This window comes from Protomyctophum parallelum (assembly GCF_964188405.1).
Source record: "Protomyctophum parallelum genome assembly, chromosome: 11".
NCBI classification, from domain to species: domain Eukaryota; kingdom Metazoa; phylum Chordata; class Actinopteri; order Myctophiformes; family Myctophidae; genus Protomyctophum; species Protomyctophum parallelum.
Window position 1 is genome coordinate 27,415,369 of NC_139707.1, and position 25,094 is coordinate 27,440,462.

The window sequence follows — 25,094 nt, forward strand, 5'->3', positions numbered from 1 at the left end:
ATAGGTTGAAAAGCTTTCCCCACGTAACAGACAACAGAAAAAACACCAGTATCAACCATATGGGTTAAAGGAGAATTCCGGACCAGCGCTTTTCTTAGCATGATCTGAATGATATTATTATATCCAACAACCAGTGGATTTTCAACTCAGAGCATGCCTTCTGGGTCTTAGGTTCACTCACCTTGTTACGAAACACTGTGCAACAACTTGTCATTACTGGTCATTATGAAAGACAGATGAAATGAGTAGAAAAATAATAATAATAATTCAGAGCGATCAAAATAAGCAATTTAGCCTAAGACCCGGCATGCACGGTCAGAGCTGCGTGCGCTCTGGATGTTATGTAATGTTTCACTTCTACCACTCATTATTGGATATAATGACAGATTAAGGCACTACTCCGGAATTATCCTGTAAACATTTTTTACCACAGACGAGGGCATCTTTGGTGCCCCCCCAAGGATAGGAGGTCCTGCCCCAGGCCCCCAGGTTGAGATCCACTGTGTAAGGCCCAAACCACAGCAATGGGTCGCCATGCCATGCAACTCCTTGCAACCAAACGGTTGCGAGTAAACTCATGTAGTTGCAAGCAACCATTTAATTGAACCAATTGATTCACTTGGGTCGACTTGGCGACGACATGCGTCACCATGCGCCCACGTGCAACAGGACATATCACACAGCAAGGAACGAACGCTAAAACCGCTTTGTTGCGTCTCTCGACCCATTGGTGTGGTTTGAGCTTAAGAGGAGAAGGAAGTGGAACATTACTGTCCACTGGTAGCAGGTGATGTATTGATACAGTAGATACAGTTAGAGTCCACTGGCAGCAGGTGATGTATTGATACAGTAGATACAGTTAGAGTTCACTGGCAGCAGGTGATGTATTGATACAGTAGATACAGTTAGAGTCCACTGGCAGCAGGTGATGTATTGATAGATACAGTTAGAGTCCACTGGCAGTAGGTGTTGTATTGATACAGTAGATACAGTTACAGTCCACTGGCAGCAGGTGATGTATTGATAGATACAGTTAGATTCTACTGGCAGCAGGTGATGTATTAATAGATACAGTTACAGTCCACTGGCAGCAGGTGATGTATTGATAGATAGAGTTACAGTCCACTGGCAGTAGGTGATGTATTGATAGAATTACAGTCCACTGCGTGTTGTCGGCGTCACTGCAATGTCGTGGCGTTCTGCATCACGTCCTCTTCTTCTTCCTCTCCTGCAATGATAGTAACCATGACAACAGGTGACATACGGTATGCAACAATTCAATATATTATTTAAACCAGTGATTCTTTCATTTCAAGGACTAGTCTAGTTTTAGTCGACTAAACATGATAGGATTTTACTCGTAAATGGTGCATTTATTTGGCGCCTTTGGGCGCTTGCCTCTTTGTGCATTACATGGATGAATGTTATTCACCCATTCATACACACATTCATACATCGATGGTGGAGGAAACCATGCAAGGCACCAACCTGCACATCTGGATCAATTAGGGGTTCAGCGTCTTGCTCAAGGACACTTCGATACTAACTCTGGGGGAGCCCACAGGGATCGAACTGGGAACCTTGCTGTTGTACATTTTGTTTTGTAAATGAAAGGGATAGTTCATCCCAAAAATATATATTTTTCCCTCTATCGATTACTCATGGATATCCATGTATTTTATTTAAAAGAAAATGCATTCATAAGCTATTTGATGACCAGCAGTGGTTCACTATGGAGACACAAAGAGTATACCTCGTGTCTCCATAGGGAACGACTGCTGGTCATCAAGTTATTCAAGATATCATTTAATCACTATTATAAAGTGTCGCGCTGTTGGTTAAAGTTCCCACCGTTCAAAGTCAGCTGATCAGGAGGGGCGGGTTCATCGGGGGAGGCACTCCGTGATTGGCTGGCTCCCTGTCTGTCAGCGCTACTGAAGATGGGAGAGGCATTTGATTGGTCTTTGGAGTCCGCCTCCTCTGCTCTGTTTGGGGACGGTCCTCTCTCCTTATTGGCCGTTTCTTCATAAATGGTAAATGGTAAATGGTGCATTTATATAGTGCCTTTATCCAAGGCGCTTTACAGAGATCATGCATTACATTCACCCATTCACACACACATTTATACACCGATGGCAGCGGAAACCATGCAAGGCACCAACTAGCACATCGGGAGCAATTAGGGGTTCAGTGTCTTGCTCAAGGACACTTCGACAGTAACTCTGGGGGAGCCCGGGTTCGAACTGGCAACCTTACGGTTACCATCCAGGCACTCTACCCCTGAGCCACAGCCGCCCTTCATGTGTGGACGCGCGCAGACACACGCACACACACACACACACACACACACACACACACACACACACACACACACACACACACACACACACACACACACACACACACACACACACACACACACACACACACACACACACACACACGTGTGTGTTATTGTATTGTGCCACTAGCTTTGGCGATTTAATCTCATTTTTAATCTCAGATTTAATCTCAGTGTGTGTGTGTGTGTGTGTGCGTGTGTGTGTGTGTGTGTGTGTGTGTGTGTGTGTGTGTGTGTGCGCTCACACCTTGTTCAGCCAGTTCCCTCCAGGTGTCTTTGTTGCTGTTGATAACGGAGGTGAACTGCAGCCGCAGAGCTTCCAGGTCCACCGACGACAGAGCGAAGTTCGTCTGTCCGTCCTCGCCGTTCCCATGGCGACCACTGTGTCTCTGCACCGACTCCACGGTGACAGAACCACTTCCTGTCAGACTGGACCAATGGAGAGAGGCGGTACAGAACTACTAAGTACTTCCTGTCAGACTGGATCAATGGAGAGAAGCGGTATAGGCCTACAAATACTACTATAAGTTCTTATTCTTGCGTACTGTAAATCGCTCTGGATTAAGAGTGTCTGCTAAATGCGTGAATTGAAAATTATTATTAGTACTTCCTGTCAGACTGGACCAATGGATCAACACGAGTGCACGAGCCAAAGGCCGTCTGGAGCGAAGATCGGGTCAACAGTGGTGTAACTACAGTAGTATGTTACCAACTTACCTGGCTATCCTCTGTCTAGTCTCCAGTGCTCCCCTGGTGGTACAGTGGTGCAACTACAGCTGTATTTACCTGGCTATCCTCTGTCTAGTCTCCAGTGCTCCCCTGGTGGTACAGTGGTGTAACTACAGTAGTATGTTACCAACTTACCTGGCTATCCTCTGTCTAGTCTCCAGTGCTCCCCTGGTGGTACAGTGGTGTAACTACAGTAGTATGTTACCAATTTACCTGGCTATCCTCTGTCTAGTCTCCAGTGCTCCCCTGGTGGTACAGTGGTTTAACTACAGCGGTATTTACCTGGCTATCCTCTGTCTAGTCTCCAGTGCTCCCCTGGTGGTACAGTGGTGTAACTACAGTAGTATGTTACCAACTTACCTGGCTATCCTCTGTCTAGTCTCCAGTGCTCCCCTGGTGGTACAGTGGTTTAACTACAGCGGTATTTACCTGGCTATCCTCTGTCTAGTCTCCAGTGCTCCCCTGGTGGTACAGTGGTTTAACTACAGCGGTATTTACCTGGCTATCCTCTGTCTAGTCTCCAGTGCTCCCCTGGTGGTACAGGGGTGTAACTACAGCTGTATTTACCTGGCTATCCTCTGGCCAGTCTCCAGTGCTCCCCTGGTGGTACAGTGGTGTAACTACAGCGGTATTTACCTGGCTATCCTCTGGCCAGTCTCCCGTGCTCTCCTCTCCTCCTCTACCAGAGGTAAAATCACCTTCTCTGTCGTGTCCACCAAAACGCTGAAGGTTGGCTCCACTATGAAGTCTATGAACCCTGCAGACAGGCAGACAGAATTATGTAGCATTGTTTCAATAAATAGTTTATAACTCGTCTCGACTAGGGTCAGGATACGGAACCAGAAGAATCCGAGGAAGCGGGCCCAACATCGAGGAACCGGATAATATTTTTTCCATCACACTGTCAGAGCTGGCATGTTGTGGACTTCACGTCTGCTATAGTATACAATTGCAATAATGCTGATGGTTCTCAAACTATTTCAAGGACCACCATAACTCTGAGAGTGTATAAACGGAACCAAATGGACCCTTACAATTGTACACTCGCAGAGTTACAGACCTCTAAAGACACAAGGCTGTCCCGATCGGATCGGGTGATCGGAAATCGGGGCCGATCACGTCATTTTCAAATGATCGGAATCGGATTGGGAGCCAAAAGACAATTTATATCCATATCATGATATTAGACTGGATATATTCCGTGATTTGGGATATTGTACTATTGTGATATGGCATAAACATGTTATATAAAATATAAATATGAGATCGGGAAAAATCGGTATCAGAGATGCTCAAAATCTAATCAGACCGGGAGCATCCCTACTCACACTCTGTCACTCCAGCATGTCGTTATTATGGTGATTCGGTGAAATTGCTGACCATCTTGTGGACTTCACATAACTTTAAAATATGTGCCCTAAAATACAGCTAGGTTGAACCCTGCTAATAAACAAACCACAATGATTTACGTTCGGACAGTACACTGACGTTAATGTGATGTCTATATACGATTGTCACATATTTCAGCAGCAGATCACCAATTTCGCCGTAACACCGCCATGCTGGAGTGAGCGAGAGTGAGTGAGCGAGTGGCCAAGATTTTGGGGTATTTGGAATTCAGCTAAAGGGTCCATTTGGAACCATTTGGAGTCATTGAAGGGAACCGGAATTGGTAAAATCCTAAAGGATCCTCGACTACATTTGTGGAATAATTCCGCCCTCCTTTACGTTCAGATCCTGTGATCTTTCTGTTACGATTAAGTGGTAGTCAAAAACCAGTACGGTGAAAACGGACATCTCATCTGACTTCCTGACCCCTCAACACAGGAGCCTCTGAGCCCTCTCCTAATACTCCCTGCACACGAGCACAGTGCACAGCTATAGCCGCTCACAGCTCCAATGTCAGCATCAAGTATGCTGACGACGCGACTAAAACTGACGAAAAAAATTCGTCGATTATAACCTTTTTTACTGACGAAAACTAAATACAAAAATGAAAATAGCAGATCTACAAGCTCACAACACATTGCAGCTTGTAGATCAGCTATTTACAGCCTCCATCAACCCCAAAATCAACCGTAGATTTACTCGACTAAAACTAGACTCAAATTAAAATATTTCAGATGACTAAAATAATTTCTTATGACAAAAACTAAATGAAAATGTATTCAAATTATATGACTAAATTACTAAATTCTATGACTAAAACAAAATAAAAGATTGCTGTCAAAATCAACATTGCGACACGATAGTGATAGACCGCATTGACAAATACGAAGAGTCTGTTTACTGTACAAGAGGCTGAAGAAAGAGAGAGCATGCGCCTATCGTCATCGACAGCATCGCAGGGAAAAACTAGAACTGCACTTTGTCGAGTGCCAACTTGCTTGTTGCACACAAGTAGGCTATAAGTGGCCTACTACTGCGCAAGCAGAGCGCGCAAGTACTGACAACCGCTACAAACTGTCAAATCTCAGCTTCTCTGTGAAAGAACGTTTGAAATATTGAATTATTAGGTTTAGCTATTTGCTTCCTACCTACTTTTTGGACACATCACGTGTCTTTATCTTTATCGTCTGACACTATTTTGAGATCTATTGAAGAACATGGAGGTAATACTATTTAAGCATTTCAAATTCATTCTTTCGTTACGTAATTAACAACAATCAATTACGTAATGTTGCAATTAATACGGATGAGTGACGACTTTCGATGTCAATCAGTGTCGGGTGGATTAAAGGAAATTACTGTATGTATATGTAATTTGTAAGTTGATTAGCGGTATACTGTGGTTACTTTGCGTATGCCCCGATTGATGCGTATGTATCGTAGCAGCATATGACGTCAGGGTATAACTGGTATATCAATGATGACGTAATAAAGATGTGGATTAAAGGACTCAATGCCAGGGTGTAATTGGTTTTCGATGGTGACATAATGACGCTATGTTTTAGTGTCGGGAGGATTAAAGGTAATGCCCCTATGTATACATGTATGTACGTCATACGCTGGCACGGCGCATACACATCAAACGGCGACATACGCATCGAAGCACTGGACAAAAACTATTACTTGCGCAAGTAACTAGAACAAGTAACTAGAACTGCACTCTGTCGAGTGCCAACTTACGCGTTGCACACAAGTAGGCTGTGTTGTGATTGGTCGAAAAACATTGTATCCGGGAGAAATAAATCTGACGGATGTTTTCCGGCCCGACACTTCCGGCTAGGCACTTTCTGCCTTAGGTTGTGACCAGGCTTTTCTCTCTGCCTTAGGTCGTGACGAGGCCTTTCTCTCTGCCTCAAGGTCATTACACACTGGCGAATTAGCGACGCGATGCGAATAAGCGATCTGAAAATGCGAAATATTGCATGTTGCAGTTCGCCTGCGAATCTCTGCAAAATACGACACCAGAGCGAACAAATAAAAGCGAAAACGGTTGCATTTTCGCACATTCGCCACTGATGTGGAAGCTTGCATGGACTTCAATAGTTTTTTTTTAAATGCGAATTATTCGCACGAATATATCGCGTCGCTAATTCGCCAGTGTGTAATGACCTTCAGGTCGACTCGTGACCAGGCGTTTCTCTTCACAGATGAGTAAGGCTGGGAACGAGGCTGATGTGCGACTGGCCGATGGAAGTTCTTACATATCTTTGATTGGCCGATGGTGGTTCTTACCTATCTGTGATTGGGCAATCATGGTGGCTTTGCGGTCACAGAGCGGAGAGAATGGAAGTCCAAGCTCCACCTCCTTATCGCCCTGGAAAACAACACAATCATCGGTTTATAAAACGCTTCACTCAGTCACACAAATGATTGATTGATTGATTTTTCTTTTGATGAGAAATATTGTTTATGGAATCATAAACAATATTTCTCAAAGTTATATTGAAGTACAGCAATACATGGCAACTTCATGTACTCTTCTTTAATATATCATCATGACTTTTCACGAGAAAAAAGAAAAGAGGAACAAAGTCTGCAGAGGCAGACAACCCGCAACATTACAAATTAGAAGAGTATATTCTTTTAGGTGCAAGGCTCAAAAATAAAATAAAAAGTGCCGGAACACAACAAATATCCTTTTCACATGTTTTATTATACCTCTGACGAGACACAAACCGAAAAATAGATATCATGGGGGGCCCTATCATAGGGGGCAAAATCTGTAAAAAATGTCCATATTAATAGAGCCGCCAGGACATACCCTCTTCACAACTTCCCCTTTAGGATTGCTCCTGATGGGTTTACGTACCTTGGAGTTTATGTCTCGCGTGAATATGACGATCTATATAAAACTAACTTTGCTCCCTTAATGAAAAGAGTCAAAGAAGATTTTGACCGTTGGTCTCTGCTCAACTTATCCTTGGTTGCAAGAGTTAACACCGCTAAGATGAACATTCTCCCTCGATTCTTGTACTTGTTCCAATGTATCCCCCTCTTTCTCCCCCTGACCTTCTTTAGTAAATTAGATAGTATGATCTCTGAATTCATTTGGAACAAGAAGGTGCCGAGGTTGCGTAAGCAGTACCTACAGAGCCCCAAATCTCTTGGGGGAATGGCTCTGCCTAACTTTAGATTTTACTACTGGGCCTCCAACATTAGGATCTTCCAATATTGGATCTTATATGAAATAGCGGAACCCCTCCAACGTGGTTAGCTATGGAGGCAAACTCGGCTGGTCCAGTGTCACTGAAGGCTTTAACATACTCTCCCATTCTCTCCTCAACCGCCCTATACACTAAAAATACTATTGTTAAAAAGTAGAAAGAAGAAAAATATGGATCCAATTTAGACGCCATTTCGGATTGCACTCACTCTCTATCAATGCCCCAATAGCAGCCAATCATATTTTCCACCCCTCTTTGATAGATGGTGCCTTCTCAACCTGGAAAAGTCTTGGGATTTATACTTTTAAGGACTTATATATGGAGAAGGTCTTTGCATCCTTTCAGCAACTCTCAGTCGAATATACACTTCCCAAACAGAACTTTTTTAGATATTTACAGGTCCGTAGTTTTGTTCAGAAAACATTTCCCACGTTTCCAAATTTACCTAATGACTCTGTTATAGACACCCTTCTGACTCCGTTGCCAACCTTGAAGGGTGCGATCTCATGTATTTATGATGAGATTTGTTGTTTGCGCACAGAGTCTTTGGATTCATTAAAGGCTCGTTGGGAGGTGGATATAGGAGAGGAGATAACTGAGGAGGTTTGGGATACAATTCTACATCGGGTACATGGGTCCTCTATTTGTGCGAGGCATGCTCTTATTCAATGTAAATTACTACACCGTGTCTACTACACCAAGGCCAGGTTGTCTAGAATATATAATGATGTGTCTCCTGAGTGTGATATCATCCATACGTTCTGGCTCTGCCCTTCTCTACACAAATTATTAGACCGATATCTTTAATTCCTTATCAAAGATAGTCGGGCAAAGAGTGGAGCCCACACCTTTGGGGGTCCTGTTTGGTGTTTTTACCTCAGAACCGTTGCAGGGATGTTTTGGCCTTTGTCACTCTGTTAGCTAGGAGACTAATTCTGACCAACTGGAAATCGCCCACTTCCCCTTCTCACACTCATTGGGTTAGGGACACATTGTACTGTGTAAAACTGGAGAAGATTAGACTCTCCTTGAATGGTTCTTCCGATAGGTCTGGGAGGATATGGGGTCCATTGTTCAGATTTATAGTTTGCTACAGTTTTCTTTGTTAATTGATAACATAACCGTGCTATCTAGTCCCTCTGAAAGGGATCAGCTCTTCACATTGGGTCAAAGTATTTACTCGAATCTAGGCCATTCGCAATCTAAAATAACATAACTCCTTGTATTTTATATATATTTATTATATGATTTCATAACATACATTTAACACAACGAGCCTAGCTGTCTTAAATCGGGTTAGTGGTTATAGCCCTTGTTCAGGCCTTTAGATTAGTGATTAGTTTAGTAACCGTTTGATTAGTTAAAGATTAGGTAAAGAACCTATAAGACAAGAATTCACAATACAATACATTTTGTCAATACAGGTTCACATCACAACACATAGATCATTATTCATTTAGTTATTGCATGAATTCATATTTACCATTGGTCTATGTGAGGCTGCTTAGTTGCTGTGCATTGTGATATACACAGGGCTGGTCATCGTGCATAATGTACACGAGGCATGGCTCCCTCTTTGCTTAGGAACTGAATCAAGAGAACCCATGCTAGATTATTTAACTTCTGTTCTGCCTTGGAGCATCATCAGCCTTTCCTGTGATTGGCTGTTTGTGTCAGGCCCCCAGCCATTGGTTAGCTTACTGGCTGTTTGTCACCTCCAGGCAGTACTTGCTGTGGAACCAGGAAGTGAATCCAGTACATGTGCTCAGGACAGTGGAGATGTGCTCATCCCTGCTGTGAGTTGGCTTGTGTGAGAGAAAGGAGTTCCTTATCAGATTCCCTGCTGTGAGGGTTGGGACAGGACATTTTAACCTCTACTATACTCCACTATTATAAGCAGTTCAACACATGACATTACTGCTTTACAATAATTACATTCCACGGATTATTACAACTTGTTAGTAGATTTAGTAACAGTTGGTGTACTGACTTCCCTTTGAGAGAGAGAAGTGTCCCATTTCACACCTCTATGTTAACTCAGCAGGTCAGCTCTGGCCACAGATCTAAAGTGACAGTTTGCATTGGCACATTTTGCAATGCACATCTTATTAATAGGAATCCAACGCTGAGCCCATACTCAGCGCCACATCCATTCTTTCAATTCATTCAGAATTTGAATCCGTCTCTGCTTGGGGATGAGTGAAGTCTGCTGGACTTTTGTTTTAAAAGTAGCTTATACTGTGATTGGATTGTATGGATTGTATTGTATTGGATTATGGATGTATCATGTAACTATGATTGTTTATAGGATGTTGTGTACTGTTGTTTTGTCTGTTTTTGTCTGCCTTTTATTTTTCAACTTTTACTGATCTTGTATTTAAGGATGGTTTGTCTTGTTTTCTGTTGTCCTTTTTCTTTGGGGTTGTGTTTACTCTTTTATGTCATACTTGTGGGGTTTATTTAAGAGAAGCTGTCAATGCCACCATTTATTATTTTTCAAACTCAGTATTTAAATAATGCTTCTGTGAAAAAAAACCAATAAACAAAGTTATAAAAAAAAATGTATATATTCCTAAAAAACAAAAGAAAAGAAATTGAGCTGCGAAATTCTCCGGACATGTGAGAATGATCCAGTGGAAAAAAAGTCCATTGTGGGCACATGGGATTTTTCTCTATCACTAAACACGAGGGGTGCTCTTATCATCATCTTACTTCATCCTGACATAACACGTCTATTTGCTCAGACACATGACGTACATTTTTGCTCGTCCACTTATCGTGAATTCTCCATTCAAGGGAATTTTGTGTAGGACAAAAAAATATACAGATTGGAATGTGGTGTCAGTCAGTTCTAGGTGTTTCAAGGTACAAATGAACAAGCGGTCCATTTGGTTATACTAACAAAGACAGACAGACAGAAAGACAGACTACACATACCTGTCTACAGCTATAACTAGGAAACAGACATGTTGCATGTCACATGACATGAGGGTGTGTTGATTGGGTGTGTTGATTGATTAGGTCAGATAAAGATACAGTCACTACTGTCTTAGGACAGTGCTACGCATAACTGAGAAAACAAAGGCAGTAAAGTACGCCACACACACACACACACACACACACACACACACACACACACACACACGACACATATATAAAGTTGCCTCTTCACTGTTCTCTGGCCACACTCAAGTCTCTTCTCTGGCTGACGTCTCACACTGAAATAGGTACCGTATATGTTTTTATTTTATTGTCTTTATTATGGGATGTAATGATTGATATCTAGAATATAGTTGTTTAAACCAGAGGTTCCCAATCTGCTATTTTTGAACAAATTTGGAAAAAATTGCAACACTGTTTGGACAGTGTTGATTTCGTCGACAAATACTATGACGATTTGTTTTTCCCGCAGACTACCTTTTTTCTCAAAAAGAAAATGCAAAATAATAAAGCTACAATGACTAAGCCTAAATATATAGACATTTCTTTTGGCCAGCCAAGTCTATGGACTTTGTTTATAGAGCCTAATTATAAATTCCCCGTCCCCCGCCAAGTCTATAGACTTTTAATGTTTGTTTAGGGTAACTATTATATACGTAATCTGGCTGATGTAAGACATCTTGTAAGATGTTTGTTTTCATAAAAACAAGCCAGGATGGACATAGTAAAGAAAGTTTGATTTATTTCCCTTCATATTGTGATATCACAGACTTGTTGTCATGATTTGAATGATGATATTGTTATTGTTTAGGTTCTAGTATTTATCCTGTAGTATTGAGTCTTATTGAATCCTAGAGCGGCGCTTCTCAATCTGTGGTCTGAGGACCCCCGGAGGTCCTTTAGGTGGCTCCAGGGGGTCCCCAGCTAAATGTGTTGATACAGCACCGTAAACAATACAAATCTCCAGGCACCATTTAAATATGTTACCTGTAATAATAATACATGGCGTTTTAAAACAAAGCATGTACCTTACTGTATATTAATTGTTTTGTTATTCTTAGGTTTTTATAGGACGATGGAGATGAATCTGCCTGGGAGCGGCGCGGGATACGGTGAGGATGGAGTCAAATCCATCCCCATCATGTCCGTGGTCATCTACAGCCTGGTGTTTGTGCTCGGCGCGTTGGGGAACGGTGTCATCATCTGGGCGACGGGCTTCCGAATGAAGAAAACCGCCAGCACCGTCTGGTACCTCAACCTTGCTGTGGCTGACTTCCTGGCTACAGCGTTCTTGCCACTGGCAATCACAAGTAAAGCTCTGGAGTGGCACTACTCTGCAGCGGAAATAGTGGAAAACTACTGGCCTTTTGGCTGGTTCATGTGCCAAATGAACCGTATGGTTTTCTTCTTGAACATGTATGCCAGCATCTTCACCCTGGTGCTCATCAGTGTTGACAAATGTGTCCAGTGTATGTGTCCAGTGTGGGCCCGGACCCATCGCACCGTCAGAAAGGCGTCCTGGGTGAGTCTGGGCATCTGGGTGCTGGCCTTGGCTCTTAGCATCCCTCAATTCATCTTTGTGGACTCAGTCAACATTGATGAAGACATCTGGTGCGACACCTTTCAAATCATCTTGTTTCCGTTTCGTGATAATTTTCACTATGGGGTCATGATCATCTCTAACTTTCTCGTGGGATTCGTGGTCCCTTTCACCGTCATCATCACCTGCTATTCTGTCATCGTCTACCGGCACAGGAAGAATCGCTCGCTGGTCAGCCAATCAGGTCGCTCCTTCAAAATCATCGCAACCGTTATCACCATATTTTTCCTGTGCTGGGCCCCCTTTCACATCATACGTCTGATTGATGTTGTGTATTACTCTGACTACAGTCCCTTCGACACACTGGGTCTTGTGCTTCAGTTCGGGCATCCCATAACCCACGCCCTGGCACTTTTCAACAGCTGCCTGAACCCACTGTTGTATGCCGTGTTCATGGGTCAGGATTTCGGCAGGAGGTCCATCCTAAAGGTTCTGGAGAAAGCCTTCACTGAAGAGCCGCCTCAGAGCAACACTCCCACAGACCCAGCTGATGCCCATCTAGAGATCGCCCTGTGTGAGATACAGGGTAACACCCTGCCTGCAGCCGAAGACCCGAGCCCCTAACCGAGAACCAGGCCGAACTCTGACTACGGAGACTTGAATTCATGGACTTTTTGTTGTTAATATAAGATAATATGTATTTTTATTTTATGATCTGCATATACTTTTTGTTTTTGTCCTGTTATTGTACTGTCAACCCATTTGGGATTATGGTTGATCTCATGAATGCCTTATAGACTCTGATTTAAACCCCCAGAGAACCTTCAAGTGTCTAATAGAGAGGAAAAAATTACTGTTGCAGAAGGGGGTTCCCGCCCAGAATGGGTTAAGTGTCGTATGTTGTGTCCATGTGTCATAAGTTAATGTATTGTCCATGTCTTTGTCTGCTTAATAAAAAATATTGAAACACAATAAAACCTGGATCCTGCCTCCGCTTCTACTGTCTGCACTTGGACACCTTCTCCGCCCTGCATTATTCCTTAACAGTGTTGCGGACTCTATTTGTTTCTCTAAGAGAGGGGTGACTCTTCAAGATGACATCCCTTTTTTTGTTACGCTGACAAATCAATGTATTTGCAGGGTCCAGATTTTGGATCCAATCAGGGTTTTTTATTCAGGGATTGTGTCGTTCACTGAGTGGAGACTAGAGAAAACTAGAGTCATGTTTGTTGTTACGCTGATTGGCTGAAGGAGGGGTTGTCTGTCAACACTGTACTCCCACAACCAACCATGCATTAGCAGGGTGCACAAATGAATGGAAATGTGATTTAACGTAGATATTTTGACGTCAAGACTAAGAGTGGATAGAGCAGATCATAATCTGTTCCTACTCTCACCTATGGTCATGAAGTGTGGGTCATGACCGAAAGAATAAGGTCGCGAATACGACGGTCGACGGGTGGCTGGCATGAAGTTCAGTCACACGAGAGAGACTCCAAGTAGAGTCGCTGCTTCTTCGCCTGGAAAGGAGCCAGCTTAGGTGGTTCGAGCATCTGTATGGATGCCTCTTGGGCGTCTCCCTAGGGAGGTCCTCGAGGCACGTCCCACTGGGAGGAGACCTCAATGCACGTCCCACTGGGGGCAGACAAAGACGCAGTTGGAGCCTAATCGACTCACTGGTCTTGGAACGTCTCGGGATCCCCCAGGAGGAAGTCACTAATGTTGCTCTGGAGAGGGACGTCTGGAGCTCTCTGGTGGAGCTGTTGCCCCCGCAACCTGACTACGGATAAGCGGTTGAAGATGGATGGATGGATGGATGAATATGTGTTCTAGATTTGTTGTTTTTTGAAGGCCTCCTATATTCAGCTATAGTGTAGATTTAGCTATAGAACACAAACATGAAATGCCATTGACAATGAATGGAGAATTTACGTCGTATGTGGACGAGCAAATTGGCCTTTTCGATCCTACACATGGTTTTACGTCATGATGTACGATGATAAGAGCGCTCCTCACTTCACATGGGTGGGATTTTTTATAATGTATACAAATATTTCACATTGAAAAAGAATAATCTTTTCCATTTATATTTTTAAACATGAAAAGAAAATGGGATTTTTCGTGTCTGTGACCCACAATTGGGTCACAATCAATCAATCAATCAATCAATCAATCAATCAATCAATCAATCAATCAATCAATCAATCAATCAATGTGTTGCACCTGTCTAAAGAACTCCTCCATCAGGCTGTGGGTCCAGCGGTAGTGGAGTGTCCAGGACTTGGCGGGGTGGCTGATGTCCGCCGCATGCAGCAGCAACGACAGCACCTTGGCTTTATCAACCCTGGTAGAAAGACAGACAGACGTCATTTATTTTAGATTTCATTTTAGCTATAGCACATTTGATTGGCTATTCAAAAACAGAACATCTATTATTACATTTGGGAGAATTACACGCCCACCTATTTGGAAAGCCCAACTCTGTGACCGGACGGAATATGCAGAGTAGGTGGAAGCGCCGGTCATGTGCTTTGTGGCCGTGATACGTCACTGTCTTGACCTCTGCATTTTCAACCCAGCGTTGTGGGGTCTGCGGAGTCCCCGGAACAAAATACTTTTGGTGGTGGGTTGGCGGCTATTATTATTATAAAAAAAAAACCTAACCCCTGACCCATGGCTCTGTGCCAGAGTGTTAGGGGTTAACACTGACCCATGGCTCTGTGCCAGAGTGTTAGGGGTTAACACTGACCCATGGCTCTGTGCCAGAGTGTTAGGGTTTCGTTATACCCTGAAGAAGGCAACTAGCTTGTCGAAACGTTGGTAAATAAAAAGTATTTTTTGGCATCGGCACTACGAGTTGTGCGACCTCTCCTTTCTGTTATAAAGTTTGTCTCCCGTGGTCAGCACCTCCCTACTCTTGGTGTGCACTCCTACCATTTTGTTTGCTGAGAGTGTTAGAGTGCACACTGACCCGCTCTGTGCCAGAGTGCTCTTCATGGACTTGATCTGCTGGAAGTGACAGGACATGTCTGTGGACATCACCATCTCTATGACCAGAGCCCTCAGCTCCCTGAGAACAACACACGCACGCACACACGCACACATCACACAAATGTTAGCATCCATCCATATGGAGGAAAAAGTATAGGCCTAGTTATCGTATCGTGGCCATGTTAACGTAACAGGGATGTGTGTGTGCGTGCGTTACCTCCAATCTTCCTTGTTGAGGTTGATCAGAATATTCATGTCCTCTTCTGCCATCAGCCTGTAGGCAGCGCTAACATGGTGGTTCTCCAGAACTGACCTATCGTTGTAGAGAATGGCCACCTCTGACCTGACGGACAGGAGAACCAACCAATCATGCACACACTAGTAGCATTGAGTCATTTAGTGTTTTGGTGTTGTAATGCTGTTAGTGTGTTCGCCCCAGTATGCAAATATGGGGCAGGACATTGCGAGAAAATAAATCTAATTCTGAGAGGGACAAGACTAATATTCACACAGTGATATTAGTATCGCTACGCGAGGCTACCTGTATACTGTATCAGTGGTCCATTGTGTGACCTGCTAAGTAGCCTGCTGTACACTGCTGGAGGCCTGGAGCCATTATTTGACACACACATACTTCGGTATTTCGGGTCTTGGCCTAAAGTTACGGCAAAATATTTGTGTCCCTGTATATGCAATGCATTCCTTGTATGTGGACATACATAACTTGTGTCCTGAGCATGACGTTAAACTACTCCGTTGTAACTACCACCGTTAATATAGTGCAGGGTTCCCCAATTCAGTCTTGCCCTGAAAATTCATTTTCAGGGCAAGACCCCATTTGAAAAGGATGCCCAGTTTGACATGCATAGGCTACTGACCCCCATTTAATGCCATTTATATCTGGGACCCTTAAAAAAGAAAAAAAAGAAAGAAATTCTTGCCGCAATTCGTGGGCCGCAAATGGCCCGCGGGCCGCCTATTGGGGGAACCCTGATATAGTGGGTGCAGATTTAAGATGCATTTGCAACCCTTACCCAACTGTGTGCTTCAACACCATCGCAAGCGTGCATACAACACGGCACTGCAGTGCTCACCAATGGAGTATACCGACAGCCGGTGCTGCCTGGTGACCCTTCCCATTAGCAGCTACCGGGAAGAGAGGCGTTGGACCTGGCCTTCTAGCAGTGTCCGTCCGCTGTCGGAAAAACAGTGGGTGGACTTTGGGCCGATGGGACTATACACGATTGGACTGGGAAATTGTTTCCTCTGGTGGTCCACCCTGGGAGATAGCCATACATAGACTGGTTGTTGGAGGGGGGTTCGAATTTAGAATGCCATACACTACTTGTGCTACCATGGAATGCTGGGTGACATGACATGCTCGTTGTATCGTGACTGAGGAGTGAGTACACATTATGCCTTGATTGTGTTGATGTTACTTTCCTGCACCTGAACTATTTATGTCCTTGTATGCAATTTCCTCTGTGTGGACATAAATAAATTGTTAAAGTGTGTGTGTGTGTGTGTGTGTGTGTGTGTGTGTGTGTGTGTGTGTGTGTGTGTGTGTGTGTGTGTGTGTGTGTGTGTGTTGTATGTGTGCGTGCGTGCGCATCACCTGGTCTGAATGTGGAAGTTATTGGTGGTTCCAGTGTGTTCAAAGTCATGGATGGCTGCTGCTAACACCATGGCCAGGATCTCCAGCTCACTGCACCAATGCTGAAAACACACACACACACACACACACACACACACACACACACACACACACACACACACACACACACACACACACACACACACACACACACACACACACACACACACACACACACACACACACACACACACACTTTTACTTAGAGTCAGTTGGTAATAATAATACAACACAGCTGGCATGTTATTTTAAAACATTTTATTTATGTTTTTCCTCTCCTCATTCTCCATCCCAGATGTCTTTCCTGTCCAACTCAAACATATCTACAGCAGAAATAGCAGAGCATGAGCAGTCATCTCAAACGTCACCAGATAACTCACACAGGACAGAAGCCCTATGCCTGTGAACAATGTGTGATAAGCTTCAGTCAGAGCAGTCATCTCAAATATCACCAGAGACAGGAATATCACCATACAGGAGAGAAGCCCTACACAGGTGACAACTGTAACCAGTGTGAGAAACGGTTCAGCACGAGCAGTAATCTCAAACGTCACCAGAGAACTCATACAGGACTCTCTAAAGATGTCATGTAATCAGAGAGCGGGTAACAAACACTGGTGTAGTTGGTGTTACAAGCGCCCTCGTGCAATAAGTATAATTTGTTAATCGCAATATGTAACGAATCGTCAAGTAAAATGGTGATGGTGACAACGGCACTTAAAGCCTATAATATGCATCCATTACAAAGAAACAGCGGATGTGTGAGCTTGTAGATCGGCTAACATAACTTATATACAGTAGTCTTTTAGGCGGATTTTAGGTTCTTATCTTACTTATGATTCTTTGCTATTATGTATTTTTTGTATTACCATGTGTTGTTCTTGCTTACTGTACGTCGCTCTGGATTAAGTGCGTCTGCTAAATGCCTGTATTGTACATTGTAAAGAAACAGCCGATGTGTGAGCTTGTAGATCGGTTACATACATACAGTATGGGTCTCCTCATGCCGAACAATTTCATGTTCTGACTTTTGCGCTCCTCTGCTGCACATTGACAGAAAATGCCACTGCCGTGCGTGGGCTCCCGACTTCAGTAAAAATAAACAAAACTACTACGCTGCAAAAAAAAAGGCTGTTTTGTGTTGTTGAAAGTCTATTCTCCAGGGTGGGAATCCTCTCGGGACCCCGCCTTCTCTGTACAATATACTTTTTTACGGCTTTTTTGGGTTAATGAGGGAGGTTAGTGGTCAGCTATTTCAAATGATCATATTGTGGTCTTCTTTCTCTCATGTGCATGGTTCCCTTCCTGAAACCTACCATAAGGCCTGTGCTTCCTGAAACCTACCATAAGGCCTGTGCTTCCTGACACCTACCATAAGGCCCGTGCTCAGCATTAAACAGTGCACGGTCTGCGTGACGTCCGCAGCATGGATCACGTTGTGGTAGGGGTTCCCTTGTTTGCTGTAGCCACACTCCAGCTGTTCCACCCACAGAACCAGAGCCTGGACCGGGATCTACGCACGCACGCACGCCCACACACACACACACACACACACACACACACACACACACACACACACACACACACACACACACACACACAAACAAACAAGGTATACTTAATGAACTGGTGGGTGGTGGGTGTGGCCACATAAAAACATAATTTTAACACTTTCTGTAGCCTACAGTCTTTTGAAAAAAGTCTTCCTTTCCTATAATGTTTTAGGGGGGAAACTCCATCTTTAATTGCACCAAATACATCCACCTACCCTGAAGCGGTTGATGAGGTCATATCGGGTCAGGAGGTCGTGCAGCACAAACTTGAGGGCGTGTTCTCCGCTGGCTTCATGGAAGCTGAACACGTCAAAGGACCACTGGTCCACCTCCTGAGGACGCAGACAAGCAACCAATCACACATCATGAGGACGCAGACAAGCAACCAATCACACATCATGAGGACGCAGACAAGCAACCAATCACACATCATGAGGACGCAGACAAGCAACCAATCACACATCATGAGGACGCAGACAAGCAACCAATCACACATCATGAGGACGCAGACAAACAACCAATTCCACACATCAATGTATCACAATGCTTCACCCAGGGGTCATCAATAAGTAAATACAGGGGTCAGGGGTCATCAATGTATCCGGGTATGTGTGTTTCTTTTTTGCACACCATTATCATTTTCTAATTTTGATCATAATGTCGAGTCTCCAGGTTTTCAGAATAATATGACACGTATTTACTACGACACTACAGCATATTCTGAGTCCACTATGGTTCTATGGTTTTATTTAAGGACCCCATTCACTCTGAGAATGGAGGTGTCTTATACATATATAAAGGCTAGATGGCTCAAGGCGGAGTGTACGATGTAGTTCACCCGGCGGCCATCTTGCTGCAGTACAGTATGTTCTATGGCAGCTCAAACAAAAATATGCATAACTTATATATATATATATATATAACTTATAAATATTCAAATCTTGACGTAGTTACAAACGGATTGGCTTATTACAAACGTTATCAACGTGGATATACAATTTTACAATTTAGGCATTTAGCAGACGATCTTAATCCAGAGCAACTTACATTAAGCAAGAACAAAGAATAAAAAGCATAGCAATACATCAAAAACATACGAAGTAGTTATCACGAATCATACGTAAGCTAAGAGCATAACAGTGGAAAGTCTATATAATTAAACAATGCAATATATATACTATACAGTGCTATGTTTACATAAAATGCTATAAGTCTACATAAACTGCTCTCTAAGTCTACATAAAAATGCTATCTAAGATATATACTGTAAATTGAGCCTTTTCATATGCCTGTAGGAGGTCGAGGCTAGGTCAAGTGCTATGGGCTAAGATGGAGTCTGAAGAGGTGTGTTTTCAGACTGCGGCGGAAGATTGGAAGCGAATCTGCAGTTCTGATTGCAATGGGAAGTGCATTCCATAGTTTTGGAGCCAGAAGGGAGAAGAGTTTAGGACGTGCGGAGCGTTGGTCCCAGTTTTTTAGGGAGGCTACTTCCAGCTTCCCTGCGTCGGCTGATCTGAGCACTCGGATTTCTAGGCTATGATTCAGGATGCTTAATATCTGCTTCATGTTATTTTTTATATAAAAGCATAAAAGTATGCAGACGTCTCAGACGTTTATAACAAACCAAACCATTTGAAATTCGGTTGGAAATTGAGCAAGTTATGGTTATTTAAAAACTACATGCCCCATAGACACAATGTTATGCTGCACCCCAGTAAGATGGCCGCCACGTAGCGACGTCGCTCTCCATTGGCCAGCAGTGCGGGTGAGCAATCTAGCCTTTCTTATGGTTGAGGTACACTCAGAAACCTACCTTCAGTGCTGTGAGAGCAGCGGGGGGGTATGCCAGGCCAGCCATGTTGGATGTCCTTCTGTACATTCTACACACAACACGCAAGCACACACACACACACACACACACACACACACACACACACACACACACACACACACACACACACGCACACACACACGCACATGCATGCACAAACGCAGGCACGCGCACACACAGTACATTAGCGGACAGAGAAATATCAAATAGATTTGCACCTAAAGAACATAGCTTGTCCTCTCCTCTCTCTCTGTGTCTGTCTCTCTCTTTTGTTCCCAGGGAGACTGTCAGTTGATTTCATGTATCATTACCTCCAGCAGAAAAACTGAGGCCATTCTATTAACAACTATTAACGTGTGCACGCACGCACGCACGCACGCACGCACACACACACACACACACACACACACACACACACACACACACACACACACACACACACACACACACACACACACACACACACACACACACACACACACACCTGGAGCGTCGATATGATTGGTTGGCTCATATGTGTGTACCCCTCGCACTGCTCTTGTGGCATCTGTCATGTCACCTCACACGTTCACAAAGCAAAGACCCAGCGGCTCTCTCCCTCTCCCTCTCTCTCTAACCCATTTTATCTAATCCTGGGCTCTACACTCCCTCTGCCAACCTGGGGAGAGCAACGGACTGACCTCATGCTTCCTTCAATGCTGCTTCTTTTCACCTGTGGGGAGTTTCCCCGGTTTGACATGGAAGGAACACGTTATTCCAACCAGTTCCTTAACTTCCTTTCCCCTCCATCAGGCGCCTCGGCTGGCCAGGGAGAGGCAGTTTTAGAGACCAGGATTACTGCATGTTTTTTGTGAGGGTAGGCCTACCTACCCTATGAGACATAGGGAGAACATGTGGGGGTACCTACCCTAGGGGACACGGGAGAACATGCAAACTCCACACAGAAAGGCCCTTTACCAATGACGTGGAGGAGAGAGCACGCCCCCAGCGCCCACAGCATCCCCAGCAGGAATCGAACCCAAGACCTTCTAGCTGTGAGGCGAGAGCACTACCAGCTGTGCTACTGTGCCCCACTCTCTTGCTCGTGCATGTATTTCATCCGCCTCCAGTACCAGCTTTGACCAGTATGGTCGGCGGCTTCAACATTGGCCAGCCATTCTGGGGCCGTGGTTCCATACCTCTCCACAAATATCCCAGCCTGCACTGCGTGGACGATACTGCGGAACCTGGGCTTCTCCTCTGGCTGACGCGTGACCACGCCCATCTTCCTGGTGAAGGTCGAGGCCAGCCAATCACGCACTTCGCCCGGAACAGACTCCACCTCCAGGTCGCTGAGTTCATCCTCTGTGTCCAATAGACGCCTGGTGGGGGCGGGGCGGAAACCAACCCAGACAACCAATCAACAATCAAACAAACAAGATGGATGGATGCATGGATGGATGGATGGATATGGTCAGTGTTCATTTTGACAGCAAATTCTGTTTTAGTCTTAGTCTTTTGCCCCACCATTTAGTTTTAGTCCTATTTTGTCAACTAAAATTGTTTAGTCTTAGACCAGTCTTAGTCGACTAAATATCAACATCCTAGTCAACTAAACCAGTAAGACACCCGGGTGGCGAGGTCGCATGCGATGTCACGAGACCTGGGCACCATATATGGGGCTTTCCCCATGTATGGGGATTTTGAGTGATACACTGACTGACTGACGGGAAATGCATGATTCCATAGTTAACTGTGACCTTTGCGTGAACTGTCACAATATGATCATATATTGGCATTCCCATATATGGGCATAATATAATATAATATAATATTGATCACAGTCAAGGATCTCCATATATGGGCATAACAGGGATTGGGGATGCCCATGTATGGTTCATAGTTATCTGCGACCTTCGGTCACAATGAACTCTGGATGGATGGTCAATGGATGTATGATCAAAATAAATACCCACTTGGTTTCTTCAGTGTAAACTTCGTCCAGGACACTGACAGCCTGTCTCATGATTGTCCTCAGCTCTGATTGGTCGATCTGTGCTCCCTGCTCCATCTGATGCAGCAGACATCTCAAACTGTGTGCACAACAAACAACGTGAATACATGATGTCATGAGACATGGGCAGTTGGGCACCATATATGGTGCCCGACCAATACAGGAAATGCACGATTCCATAGTTAACTGCGACCTTTGTACACTCTCAGAGTTAAATTAACATTTGTTTTACAATATAAATTGGGGTCCCAAAGTTTAAAATTACATTAAATGTGGGGACTTATGCATGTCAAACTGGGGGGCCTTGAAATTAATGCGGGTTGAGAATCACTGCTAGAGCCTTAAAAATCTTCTCTTATGGGGGTCCCTGGCATATATCTCTTCAAAGGGGGTCCGCGGGCTAATTAGTGTCAATTTGGGGGTCCTTGACATGAAAAGGTTTGGGAACCACTGCTCTATCAGGTTGGAATGATGCCACCTGTGTGCTGCAGGCCGCACCCAAACACAGCCGTGGCAAATCAAACAATCCAAATGTTGTGTCAAAAGGGACACCGTTGGCTCATGTGCATCACTGTGTTGTAGCCACGAGGAAGGATAGATATCCGCTTCATTGTCGGTAGGTATGATATTTCACCATCTTCCCTGGTGAACTTTAATGATCAGCAATGTGTTAAAACTAAGTGACTGATGGATATTCTGTCTCTTCCGTTGGCAATCTAGGTCGGATACCCCTGGAACCTTAAATGCATGATGACGATGAAAATAATTGTCAGAGGGCTGTCAGAGTTAAATACAAACCCCATTATCGATGATATTTGAGTTCAGAATCTCTACTACGAAAGAGATCACCACTCTGCACACGTAGACGATTCCATGCAATTCCCTGCTGCATCTGTATGTGTTCAACTTGGCAACCTGTGTCCGTGTGTGTTGGTTTGGGCCAAAAAGGCATCAATGTGTGTGTGTGTGTGTGTGTGTGTGTGTGTGTGTGTGTGTGTCTTACCTCTGTGATGTACATTTGTACTTCTGCCTGTAAGAGTACAGACACCAGATCAAAAGACATAAATACAATATGTAAATTGGGAATAGAGGAATGGGTCAAGACTAAAAGGTTATACATCCGACATTTGTTTTTCAAATGATTCAATAGTAGTCAATGGTAGTTCTGTTTAGTATCTGTGTGTACTGACATCACAATGACCAGTAGTCTCTCTCTCTCTCTCTGTCCCCATCCCTTCTCTCTCTCTCTCGTTGCTGATGTTACTATGGCAACTGCTGCCAGTGCCGGAGAAACTTTGAGGACCACCTACACTCACACACTCTCTCTGGTGGACAGCTGTGGTTTAGCCCTATACAGTACGTAAAGACGGACAGAGTGAAATAGAATTGTAATAGATTAGACGCATGTAGCCACGTTCCTGTGCGCACGCGCACGCGCGCGCACACACACACACACACACACACACACACACACACACACAGCGCAGGCAAACCTTAGCGCACAGCCACGGACAGACGAAGCTGACGCCCGACGTCATTCCGGCTTTTTAGACAGCTGGTGGATGGAAAAGAAGCTCCACCTCCGCGGCTGACTGACGCGACGGACAGATTCCCGGAAACGCTCTCCTCCGCGTCGCCGCGGGGGTGGAGCTTATTTTCCATCCACCAGCTGTCTAAAAAGCCGGAATGACGTTGGGCGTCAGCTTCGTCTGTCCGCGGCTGTGCGCTAAGGTGTGCCCCCGGCCCCCCCCCCCCCCACACACACACACACACACACACACACACACACACACACACACACACACACACAGTCTTTCATCTCACAGACTCATTCATCAAGATCTCACTTATTGTTGCTGTCGGGTAGAAACTCTCATCTCCAAATTGTTTGTGTTTTCTTGTAAATGAACTACTACTTGAAAAATCCCCTAATTAACCTGGCTCCTAATTTGCTAATTTGACCAGTTACATGCTACTTAAAGCATAATGATTTTGTTTTCCTTTTTTTCTGCATATAGGTTGTTAATCGTACCCCAACTTTAAGCAGCTGTCACAAAGTTTTCCAAGGGAGTTGGATTGTAACAAATTGATTATGTACTACCTTTATGAACACATCTGTGAAAAAAGCTAGTCAATGGTAAGCATTTGTGTGTGTGTGTGTGTGTGTGTGTGTGTGTGTGTGTGTGTGTGTACACTCACATTCCCCTGAATCGGACCCAGACTCTGTCTTGGTTGTGGTGTTGTTGCTGGAAGCCCAGTGCATCCGCCTCCATGCTGGCCTGGATCACCAGCATCAAGTGTTTTCATTTAGATTATTTATTATTACACACAAATTGACACAATTGCATGATTGTTATTATGTTTTTAAGGCATTGCACATTGGAACATGTGAATGAAAAATACATTTATGTTTTAGGTTAAGTGAACACAAACTTGCAAAGATCAGATTACGACACAGATAAGAATAAGATACAATTTATATATACTGTACTAGGAAATGTCACCACCACAGACAATCACATACTGTGTAGGCTACTATGGACAATGACACAGCATACTGATTTAAAAAATAGACGATGGACAAGCTTGTGGATCGGGTATTCCTGCTATGTTATAACGGATTAAATCATGATTTTTCTTTCTAAAAACGATTGTGACAATCCTTCTAAAAATTATTGCGATTACGTTGGCTATTCCTAAAAAATGGCAGATCTACAAGTTCACAGTGTGTCAATTTATGCTGTGCCATGAGCGTGAACATGTGCTCTATTTTCTTTTAGGTTTCGTGTCATAATTGAAGCTTTACCTCCTCCATGCTGTTGATTTGAGCAGACATCTGATTGAAGAGGGTTCCGTTCAGCTGAGGCCCATGTGGCGTGTCGCTGCACTCACTGATATACAGTATATAT

General features: G+C 44.1%; 3 protein-coding genes across 3 annotated transcripts in view; 2 read left to right on the forward strand and 1 right to left on the reverse strand.

The window, feature by feature from the left end:
* The window catches only part of frzb (frizzled related protein), a 102,062-nt gene that overhangs the window by 49,139 nt on the left and 27,829 nt on the right, over positions 1-25,094 (forward strand). The gene's annotated exons all lie outside the window — the stretch shown is intronic.
* Positions 1,179-24,479, reverse strand: pde1a (phosphodiesterase 1A, calmodulin-dependent; the record flags this gene model as incomplete). Its single annotated transcript, XM_083776756.1, has 15 exons — positions 1,179-1,228; positions 2,589-2,770; positions 3,707-3,827; positions 6,752-6,833; positions 14,387-14,507; positions 15,129-15,233; positions 15,372-15,497; positions 16,770-16,870; positions 18,181-18,321; positions 18,577-18,693; positions 20,175-20,241; positions 21,371-21,553; positions 22,148-22,264; positions 23,189-23,215; positions 24,385-24,479. The coding sequence occupies 15 exons, from the start codon at positions 24,477-24,479 to the stop codon at positions 1,179-1,181; spliced, it is 1,635 nt and encodes a 544-aa protein (XP_083632882.1).
* LOC310866399 (formyl peptide receptor 2-like) lies at positions 11,699-12,787 on the forward strand (the record flags this gene model as incomplete). The annotated part of the gene is made up of 1 exon (XM_083776005.1): positions 11,699-12,787. The coding sequence occupies one exon, from the start codon at positions 11,699-11,701 to the stop codon at positions 12,785-12,787; it is 1,089 nt and encodes a 362-aa protein (XP_083632131.1).